The sequence below is a fragment of the Saccostrea cucullata genome, unplaced genomic scaffold, assembly GCF_032062105.1.
Source record: "Saccostrea cucullata isolate Sc308-1 unplaced genomic scaffold, CSIRO_AGI_Scuc_v1 ctg261, whole genome shotgun sequence".
In the NCBI taxonomy this organism is placed as follows: Eukaryota; Metazoa; Mollusca; class Bivalvia; order Ostreida; family Ostreidae; genus Saccostrea; species Saccostrea cuccullata.
This window is the reverse complement of record NW_026925910.1, coordinates 282004-294081: the sequence shown is the minus strand read 5'-3', so window position 1 is coordinate 294081 and position 12078 is coordinate 282004. Positions and strand designations below refer to the sequence as shown.

At 33.6% G+C, this 12078-nt stretch overlaps 1 protein-coding gene across 1 annotated transcript; it reads left to right on the top strand.

The window, feature by feature from the left end:
- Window positions 1-3243: 3243 nt before the first annotated feature.
- Window positions 3244-6050, top strand: LOC134270010 (heat shock 70 kDa protein 12A-like). Its single transcript, XM_062752181.1, has 4 exons — window positions 3244-3593; window positions 4284-4523; window positions 4662-4803; window positions 4889-6050. The coding sequence occupies exons 1-4, from the start codon at window positions 3270-3272 to the stop codon at window positions 5938-5940; spliced, it is 1758 nt and encodes a 585-aa protein (XP_062608165.1). The 5' UTR covers window positions 3244-3269; the 3' UTR covers window positions 5941-6050.
- The last annotated feature ends 6028 nt before the right edge of the window (window positions 6051-12078 follow it).

The following is a 12078-nucleotide window of genomic DNA, read 5'->3' as shown; positions in this document are numbered from 1 at the left end:
ATTGTTCACTCTTAATTTGACGTTTGATCACATTTTGTACATGTACATGATTGTCTGAAGTCTTATAATTATAGTTTACAAACTGGCCGCCTGTTAGCATTGACCGAACATTTGCATAATATTTGCATAACCACTGCTCTCTCCCACTATGAACATGTAGCCATCAACTGCGTTCATAGGACTATAGACGCAACTGCTTCTTCTATAAGTGCAATTGCTCTATCTCACTTGTGTAGAACAAGCTCTAGTAAAATAACATAATGTTTTGAGAAGTATATATATGAAATGTTTCGTAAAAGGACTAAATTTAAGTTTTTAATAATATTTTTTGGAAAAAAAGGAATTCAGAACAATTTGAAATTGCTGTTTGATATCTTTAAAAATTTAATTTTGGTCAATGTATTTAATTGTAAAATAAAACTTTTTAAAAATTGAATAGAATTCCATATTTTTATTTTTTCGTATCATGCATACTTGTACAAAGAACGATAACTCTTCAAACTTGGGTAATAACATTCAGAAAGAGAAAATTTCTTTAAGTAGTAGATCTATATCTGTTTCAAGAAAAAATAAATAGAAAAAGTACCCCCAAAAATCACAGAAAAGCATACTAGAGTAAAAATCATAATAAAAGCATTCTCATTTTTATCATAGTGTTAAATTTTTGATTTTTGTCAGAGGATTTCAATAACGTTGACCGATGACGTCACGACTGCATCAAAACAAAAATTAAGAGAATGTGATGACGGCGCTGCTTGTATCCAGATAACTGTGTTTGAGAGGGAAATACTTTTTAAATTGTGATTTATGAGAGAAAAGGAGTATTGATCAGGTGTATTGATTTTAAAGCCGTATGTTTTTCTTTACTGAAGACAGAAAAAGCTACGTCCTTATGTAAGTCAGGATTTCCTCTGATATTCTTGTCAACATCAAAGAATGCAAATATAAGTAATAAACAACGGTTATTTAGTGAACATGGCGTAATGAATAGCAATAGCCCTGCTGGCATATTTTCCATGCCAGCAGAGCAATTGCTATTCATAACGCCATGTTCACTAAATAACGTTGTTTATTTCTTAAATAAAGGGTGTTAAGAAAGTTCATTCCACATTTTTCTTTCATTTTCGAAAAGAAATACGATGAGAGGATATTTACAATTTGTGATATTTCATGTTCACAGAATGTATTCTTTCAATTGATAGTGTTTTAATTGTCCTTTGCTGAAACTACCAAGGGGAGGGTGGGTATCAAAACAGATGATATTTGTGCAGAAAAATCAAGGATGAAGCATATCTGTGACATATATTTAGCACACAAGTCAAAAAATCTTTTCAAATACCGGTACTATCAAAAAATTATCAAGTCAGTGAAGAATTTCAAAATGACAAACCTATTCTTTCAAAAAGTGACGAATCTTTCTTATACCTATAATTATAAAGCTAATCAGATTTGTATGATTCAAGATAAGCTGTGAAGAAACAAAAGTAAATTATAATAATCATATAATTGTCGCTCAAAATGACCTGCATTTCTGTCATTCGGGTGCTTTAAAGATGTTCATATATATATTTTCAATTGGGAAAAAACTCTAGATCTATAACTTCCTGTTAGAAATGAATTGCTATACTTCTAAAGCACACTTTTCTGACTTTGTCAGATTTAAAAATTCATCTCTTTTGATTAGCAGTTGTTTGAAATTTTCAAAAATATTTCATCATGGAACGAACTTTCTTAACACCCCTTATAAAGTAGAGTGCAAAGATCGTTTTATCTACGTTGTTCAATCAAAGGGCCATAAGTTGAGTAATGTGTACACCAGGTCACGTGATCCTCACATCAACGTTATTGTTAGCTTGTTGACGCGACCTCTAATTATAGAATGGAACTTTGTAACAAACTAACATCATGCAAATTTTACAACTTACAACCAGTCCCAAGAGAAAAATGTATATATCAAAGGCTGTCTTAGGAGGGTGGATAGCGGGGTATAGCACCTGTGTAAACAAATTATTATCATTGCAAACTACTGCATGCGCTCTGCTGCAATACTGTGCAACACATTGTAATGCCTGGCAACTTGCTCAAATAGTTGATTTAATTCGTAACTGAATTCAAAATAAGATTAAAAATCAACACATTTTCTAGTTCGTATTCTGAATTCAAAAATAAAATTGAAAGAAGAATCTTTTGACTTATTATTTATAATACATGTAATTAAATAAACTTTACCGGGGTCAATTTCGTTATTTCTTTGTTTTTAATTTCCGACATTTTTCAGATAGTACTTTTAGTAACAGATTTGAAGACTCTACCTATGAAAAATAAATAAATAAAGGAAATTTAATATCTGAGTTTTGTAAATCTATAAATGAAGCGACTGTGAATATATAAATTTCCCTCGGGCAGATATGTACGTGTTGTGAACGATCGCTCATCTCCTTTTCAAATGTTGTGTTGAGTTTGAAATTTTTTAATCAATATTTGTTTATAAATAATTTTAAAATTCTATCATTTACTATTCCAATTACTTGGAAAACATTAAATTGTCGCACAGGTAAATTCCGGGAATGAAAAGAATAATTGTGTCGGAAATGAAATTTTAAAAATGTCGGAAATGCTATGCAGATTTCAGTAAATAAAATGAGAACAGTTACTTCAAATAAATGACCACTCCTAATATTAGAGATATTAACCGGCATTATCAATTCATTTCAATATCTAATTTACAATATCTCTATATATTCATTAGTTTATGTAATTTGGCGCTCTATATTGACAAACTTGTAACGAGAATTTCTTCAGTTGGAATTAACTCCAAGTTTATGTTACTGGCAAAGTCATTAAAACAAGAGATGTTTGTAAAACACTTATGCCCCCTCCCTCAAATAATAATTAATTGTAAGAACGGAAACTGCAAATTATTGGAATTTTTCTAAGTACAACGGGCATAACTCTGTCCAAAAAGGTCCGATCATAGCCAAATCAGAACTTGACCCAGATATTCTTCTGTTAAATCTGTATACCAAATTTCATTTCAATATGTGCAACCTCTGCGAAGAAAATGAACGGAAACTGATGGTGGACTGACAGACAGACCGACCGACAGACAGCAGCAAAGCAATATGCTCTCCCGTCTTCGAAAGAGGGCATGAGAATAAGTCCCTTTAACTATTTGGGTTAAACTGAACGATTTAAAGTAAGTAAGGTATATTGAGATACCCAGTATATCGGTCACAATATCTTGCAATATCACTTCCGCTTTCGGTTTAATGACAAAAACAGGAATGAACGAGTTCGATATAGTAGCCGCGATTGACTTTGGAACAACATACTCGGGGTATGCTTATTGTTCTAAAAATGACTTCAAACAGCAACCCCCATACATCAAGACCAGCGCCTGGAGATCAGGGACGGGAACCAGCGATAAGTTTATGAAGACCCCCACCACAGTTCTCTTTGATAAGGATGAAACATTTCACTCGTTCGGATTTGAGGCAGAGAAAAAGTACCTGAATCTTGTTTTGAGAAATCAACATGAAACTTGGTACTTTTTCAGGAATTTCAAAATGCGGCTTCACCAAAAGGAAGCTGATGTAAGTACAAGAAAGTATACAACTACCCATTTTTTATTGGTCGTTGCATTTAGTGAATTAAAGACAAAACAAAGAAGCAAATTCAAAGAATTGTGGTCCCCCGCTTTCGGTGTCTTTGTGGGTGAGTTGTCTTTTATTTAATGGCATATTGTGTCAAATATGAATGCCCTTTCATATGTCATTCAGAAGTTATCACCGAAGTTGTTTTTTGTTTTGAAAATCAGGTCAATCTTGAAGGTCAAGGGTTTGAAATCATAGCATGCTCGGAAATATCTTGTCACAGGTAAAGCACTTGTCAAATATGAAAATCCTATCTCTTCTAATTCAAAAGTTATACGGAAAAATAACATTCTTTAAAAGTAGGTCAAAGGTAAAGGTCACGGGGTCAAAAATCATGGTGTATTTAGGAAGGTCTCGGCACAGGTTATTCACATGATAAATACGAAAGCCCTACCTTTTCTCTTTCAAAAGTTATGGCCAATTCAAAGAAAGGTCAAGGTACCAAGCGGGTTAAAAATCATATGTATTTAGAAGGGTCTTTTCACAGGTAAAACATTATGCTGGTGTCGAATCTGACTAAGATGACCTCGATCTTAGAAGATGCTTTGCTTCAACTGACACTCAGAGAAAAAAGGGGTTATTAAGTCAATCATAGCCAATTGAATATGAATTTTTTAAAAATATTTACAGAAAACCAATGATCGCCTCACACTGGGTTCCATCTTAGAGGACGAAAAAGGCAAGAGTATCAAAGCCATTGACGTGTTTACCTGTTCAATACGGTACCTTAAAGAGCACCTGCTTGGCGTATTGGTGGAACAAGGCATGAAAGACAAGGACGAGGCAATGCAGAAGATACAGTGGGTCGTTACAGTGCCAGCAATATGGACGGATCCAGCCAAGGAGTTCATGAAAGAGGCTGCAATCAGGGTGGGCTTTAAAAGCATATTTTTAGTCTAAGAATTCCACATTTAATTTTGAAACGTAAATAGGACAATGGATATTAAGCTTAAAATAGGAAAGCAAAATTCATCACCAGTATATATAGGTTTTACTTTAAATTGGCAGGCAGGTATTGACGAAAACAAATTACTTCTTGCTCTGGAACCAGAAGCTGCGTCTTTGTGTTGTTGGTCCATGCACAACCAAAGTCCTGACGGTAGAGAAATCATCACACCAGGGATGTCATACACCGTGCTAGACATGGGAGGTACTTACATTCTCCGACATCTTAATCAGTCGTGAGACTTTTTTGAATTTAAAATTATTCATCTAATCTATTCTTTACGTTACAGGCGGTACAGTTGATATCGTAACTCACAGAGTAGAAGAGAACCGGGCACTCACAGAGATACATCCGCCTGTTGGTGGGGACTGGGGAGGAACCCGAGTCAACAGCTCCTTTCTTAACCTCCTCATCAAGCTTGTGGGAGCACCTATTATCACTAAATTCAAAAATGAAAAATTCTATGACTATTTGGAAATGATGATCGAGTTTGAAATCAAGAAACAATTTATTTCTCTTGAAAATGACGAGGAAGTGGTGCTCAAGGTACCAGAGTCTCTGGTGAAGATGTTCGAGGACGAATCAGACGAAAAACTAACGGATGTCATCCAACAGTCGACCATGGAAGGTGACGTAGAATGGACTTCCGGAAGACTTATAGTTCAACCAGAGCGCTTTAAAAGTTTGTTTTCAGTATCCATAGATAATATAAAAAGTAAATTGAAGGAAATGTTTAAAGAAAATGGATCTCGAGACGTGTCCACCCTGCTTCTTGTTGGGGGATTTTCGGAATCTCCGGTATTAAAGAAAGCTATCAGAGACACCTTCAAAGACAAACGGATTGTCGTTCCTGAACATCCATCCATGGCGATTCTGAAGGGTGCGGTCATATACGGCCACGCCCCTCTGACTGTACAAACACGAATATGCAAATATACTTATGGCTTCATGGCTGTGAAACCTATTCAAACTTCTGAAAGAAATGTTCCGTTTTCTAGAACTATCCAGGGCGGAAGTTTAGAAGCTGGATTTTTTGATAAACTTGTCGAGGTAGGCCAGTCAGTGGATGTAGGAAGACACCAGGTAACGAAAACCTACAACAAAGTTTCTCCTTACCAATCTTCAATGATTCTCATGATGTATTCATCAACCGAGAAAAACCCCGAGTCTGTGTCAGACGACTCTTGTACTCTTTTGGGTGACTTAACTATCAGTTTGCCCTCTGACCCGCGAGCCGAGGTCGTAGTTTACACCACATTTTCTGATACTCATCTGTTGGTTAAAGCAGAAGAGAAAAAAACTCGCCAAAAGGTTACGGCCAGATTTCATTTTCTCAGTTGATTTTCATTTGAATTTTTGGTACTAATTGTTAGAGTTAACAAAATAATACGAAATTGGATTTTACTAGTTCAAAAATACACGATATGTGATCATAATCATTGTTTGGTGATTTTTTAAACAATTTTTCTACAATTATTGCTGAAATTGAACCTAAAATCTCAAGTACAGGGATTGATTTTTAATTCGTGGTCATAATTACATGTACAGGATTTGCATACAAAATCAAAGAGAGCGATCACTTTACCAATCTAATCATTAAATTATGATCATCCATGAAAATTCAGAGTAAAAATCGAATATTACTGCTTTTATAATGAAATTTGAATTAATGTAGTGTTATATAAATAAGCACCTAGGAACAAAAGGTTATCTAAAATCATTTGAACGGAGTTTTTCATTTTAAGCTCAGAGAATTTTATGTTAAACACAGATATAGTGCATAACAATAAGGACAAGTGAACTACGAGGGACGTTCAATAAATAATGTCATTAGCTCGATGACATACAACATAGAAGTCATATGACATTAAACTTGACTTTTTCTCATTATTGAATCTTAAAATGAATTGATAACAGTTTGTGTGACCACTTTTCATCGCATTATTTCATTGAGGGAAGCTGGAAAACAAGGGCCATTCGAGACACTGCATTAAAAATCAATGGCCAAGAATCAGTAGACTAGAGTAAAATAAAACGCTTCATTAAAGCAGCTGTAAAACTTGTAAATATTCCAAAAATATATTAACTGGAATATGTGAAATTTACAGCAACCAATTTCTGTTTTATATACACGTGAACAAGTGGATTTCAATAAACAAAAATTATATAATGGGCATCAAAAATGGGTACCCTCCTTGGCAACAATGACCTACAACAACCGATGTAAATTTGCAAAAATTCAACAAATTATCACTGATTATGTTTTATTGACGTTAAGACACATAGCTAATTTGATAAAAATGATATTGGGGGTAGTTCATACTGTTTTAAAGAAACATTTTATAGTAAAAAAGTTTAATACTCAAAGGTCACCCTATATTTTGAAAAATGAATGAAAACGACAGCGTGTAGGAATATCCAAACAATTATTTTAAAAAATCAAAAAATTGTACTTATCCACGTTTGTATGAAATTCTAACAGATAATGAAACTTGAATCCATTTTGCTTTAAGCACTAAAACAAATTAACAATGAGATACACTTGACAAAAACAGCAAAGGCCTAAGAAGAGCTAAGAATTGCGAGAGCATTAAACAGTTTTATATGCTATTTTCTTAAATATTAATGGTCTTGTTGTTAAAATTCATATTCGGGGAGGAAGTTCAATTTCTAGAGGAGTCTAGAAAACATTTTTTTTGGAAAAAAAATGGAAAGGTTTATGAGAGGATTGAAACAGAATAAGGAATTCACTTATGTAAATTTCTTCATGGCAGTGTCCAAACCCACAGGCCATGAAGAGTAAAGGGGTTTTGGGGATAAACAGAAAGTTAATGTTTTGTCACACCAACAAAATTTGCCAGATCTTTCAACCTTTGACTTGTTTCATTTCCCAAACTTAGAAAAACATCTACCAGAAAGAAAAAAACAAGTACAGCAAATCACAGGATCTGCCATATTCCAGTATACGAAGGGTCATCCTCAAAAATGTGTTCGGAAAACAATTAGAAATTGAATGAAAATGTGACGGACATGTGTTTTAATTAAACGAGAATATTTTAGTTAAATCATTAAGACTAAGTCATAGAAAAACGGTTTTTGTCTTTCCGAGCCCTAATGACATTATTTATTGAACGCCCCTCGTATAAATCATTGGAAAAAAACCCTTGGACTAAAACGCTAACCCGAGTCTCCATGGCCTTTTTTTAGTTGTTGATTTTTTCTTTCTTTATGACCACAAAAACATTTGATCTCATATTTTGGCTTATCTCTTACTCCAAGGAGTTTATCCATTCAGCATGGACTGATTAAATACCCTCCCAAAAGAAGCTTGTTTATGAATATGACTAATCATGGCAGATGTTCCTGAGAGAAAATCCATTTCGGAGATTTTTCCTTTATATTCCAAGGTTAAACCTTACTTCCCCCTTATGGCCCCATATCCCGGGGACCTTGACTTGAAGAGACTTACAACAACATTATATTTAAGGAATAACTGTCTTATTTTTTGATTTCATGATATGTGATCAATCGATTGGCGTTTATGCATAAAGTTATCATGCAAACCAATCAATTGATCATCGTCATGAAATCGAAAAATCTGACATGCTCTTGATTCCGCCATTCCACGTGCTACGTAAGCCCTTTTTCTGTCTCTGTTTGTCCCGCCCCGCACGTGCTTTTTTTCAATCACGCCTATCGATGAACCAGTACATTTATGAAGAAATATTAACATTTCCAATGTCTTTCTTACAAATAGCGAATGTACTTTATTTCCCCATCAATGTATTGGTTCATCAATAGGCGCGGTTAAAAAAATCACGTGCAGGGCGCTGGGACATAATAATAAATAAGTAAATATATAGAATACATGTACTCCATCGTAATAGATGACTTCTTGTAATATACCTTTAAAAATTAAAGATCTAAAATGCCTACGAATCAACACAACTCAATGATTAAATGAGAAACTGTTTAGTGTATGGCTCTAACAGCATGTCGACAAACAAACATATGCATTAGCGACATTTTGAAAGGGATGTTATCATTGTTTGGTTGTCCTCTCCCCACCGACTGGCTAAAAATGGCCCGACTCAAAACTCAAGGAAGCATTTTTTAAAAATGTACTATAATAGGGAATGTAATTTTAAAAATTAGCATTGAATTGAAATTTTCTGCGAAAAAATTTCTCACCTACCTACCGACCCAATATTTTCAGTCCAAGTCGGGAGAGAGCAAACACATGTTTTTTTGTTTTTTTTTTACAGTTGGCTTTTTTTCTTAAAAATTAGAATGATAGAATTATGTATTCTGACGATGAACAGATGCAAACTACAATTATTGCTAAAATTAAATAAAAACTTAAAGTACATGAAACGAAAGCACTATGGATTTTTTTTATTCGTGGTCATAATTACATAAAAGTATTTGCATACACATACAAAATCAAAGAGAGCGATCACTTTACCAATCTAATCATTATATTATGATCATCCATGAACATTCAGAGTAAAAATCAAATATTGCTCTTTTATAACATATAGTATGAGCTTTGGAACAAAAGGTTATCCTAAAAATCGTTTGATAATTTTATATTAAACATAGATATAGTGTATACTGGGTAATAAGGACAATTGAACTATAATGTAATAATGTAATAAGTTTATTCAGGATACAACTTTGGGCAATACAGCCCATCAGTTTACAAAATGACAAATATGACATACAACATATAATACAATCGACTCTCAATAAGTCTAAACTGGGGGGTGAAACCCCAGGTCAAGTGTTCCTCAGTCCCACAGTTCCACTCATCATTGTAGAATACAATTATAATGATTTTGAAATAAGCAGTACAGAATTATTCAAGGTTATAATACAATATACAACAATGCTGTTTTGATATACAGACAAAAAGATAGAGAAATTACATGTAAGTCAACCTGATAAATATTCGTTACGTAATATTAGAGCATGTTGAATATATTTTCCTAGACCAACCAAAGTAGATATGCGGTTTGTACCTAATAATTGGATTAATTTAAATGTACTTGGCGATTTGTAATAATATTCATTAATATATTTCTTTCTTAGATTTAGATATCTAGGGCATTGGAGAATGAAATGAAATTCGTCTTCTATTTGATGACCATCGCAAACATCGCATATTCTATCATTTCTGCTCTTGCCTTGGTACCTTCCGCATTCTATGTTTAGATAGTGTGATGAAAGTCTAATGCGGGAAATTATAAATCATTGGAAAGAAACCCTTGGACTAAAATTCTCACCCGAGTCACCATGGCTCCAATGGTTTATTATTTTTTTTTTCAAATTTTATTTTCTATCTTTATGCCGACCAAAACTTTTGATCTCATATTTTGGCTCAACCCTAACTCCAAGGAGAATTGTTTAACTTAACTAAATCCATTCAGTTTGGGATGATTGAATACTATTGAATCTGGACTCCCAAATGAAGCCTATTTATGAATGTTATTTACTAGTATCATGACTCTGCTGTTCTTGCGAAGAAAATCCATTTAGAAGTTTTTTCCCTTTATTTCCAAGGTTAAACTTTACTCCCCCGTTATAAGATTTTTTTGAAGACGTCCATCATAAATCGTAATTTGTCCTTTTACTAAAGAATGCTTTTTGTTTGGTTGAATGCAGTCCGGATAATCTAAAAGAGAGAATGAAAATGTGTAGAATCAACGGACGGAAGGACAAACCAAAGACAAAATTTTCAAAAATAAAGCATTATAATAATAATAAAAAAGACAAGTGTCGTAAAAAGTCCCTTGAACATTTAGTTTAGGTGAATTAAAAAGGATATCACATCGAATACTTCATCTTAACAAAAACACAAGAATTCTTGTAAAATATCTTTTAAAAAAATTAAAGGCCTAAAACGCCTGCAAAACAACACTTCAACCCGATGATTACTTGAGAAACCGTATAGTATATGCACTTAACAGTATGTCGAGAAACAAACCATATGTATTGGCAACACTTTGAAAGGGGTCTGTAACAGTATTTCTATCATGCTGTATGTTAAAGAAATATCGAATGAACTTCGAGGTAAATCCAACACTGTCACCATGCAGTTAGCAAGCTTTTTTGAATCACGATTTATAGGGAATATCGTATGGATTGCTTAAATTGAACTGGCTTGCATTTGATCTAGTTTATTGCCTATGACGATATCTATACAACGTATCTACCCAAAGTCCTTGTACATGTAATTGTGAATTGAAGGAAGGTTGAATTATTCAGCAAGTTCCCACTTGATTTCATCTTGCCTATGAATATATATTACACATTTATTCCATTTACAGTTGTAATTGGTTTCTATTTCAAAGAAGACTTAAAAATATGAAAATTAATCAAAATTTAATGACTGAATTCTCTTTCTCTTCAACTACAATATGCCAGCAACTAAGAAAAACAGTAATGACATTAGCATTCATTTATTGAAAAAGGACAGTAAATCAACTTCTGTTCCATACCTAGTTTTCCAAAATTTTTAGAGGGAATTGTACATTAAAAACTCTCATTGGCGCGATTAACCATGTACCGTTAATTCTGCCAATTCTAAAGTACGTTTGGGGAGAGGCTAAGGTTCGTACATCCCTATCCTTTGAATTACTCAAATACATGTTTGTACTTGTAGTTCAAGTGTCTTTTACAATATTGCAATATCGTAACAATTTTTTTGTATGGTTTGGTTTATCAATCCCAATCCAAGTACATGCGTGATGATTTTCTTCAACGAGTCACTCATATCAAATGCTTTAAATCAAATGTGCCAGGAATTTTACCGTATAAACATCTCCCGAAATCTCATGAAACATCCGTGGAAAAAAGATTAAAATACATTTTCGATTAACAAATTCAGTTAAAAGCTTCGCTAGTATAGGTTTATTGAAGTGTTACTTGACAGATATTTCCGATACATCACAACGTTCTACATACATTTATTCCCTGTTTTCTGGCCATTATTCACTGTGCAACGCGTGATCTGGGACTTTCAATTATTCCAAACTTGACTCTTCATTGACCTTATTTTAGCAAAGGGAATTCTGCATTGAATGATAGTGACTGAAAGGATCAAGTCAACAGAAATAAATAAACAAAAAGAACGATACTTTCTCTAATTAGACCTTAATGATGTTATTCTTAAGGGAATTTTCAGGAACTGGATACTTTTGAAATATTAATGTTAACAACATTCTGTAAACTATGATAGGTATGAACAGAATGAAAAATTAATGTAGAGTAAAATACTTCAATTTCCATTTCTCAAATTGATCATGGTTATATACCACATTGTAAATATCTTGCTGCCTTGAAACATACTGAGATACCGAACAATATTCAAAAAATACAAATCAGGAGCAGATCAAACACGGACTTCCATATCATCAAATATGGGATCAGGTGCCATGGATGAGTGAGAATCCACTGCCAATAGGTCAAACCTACCTA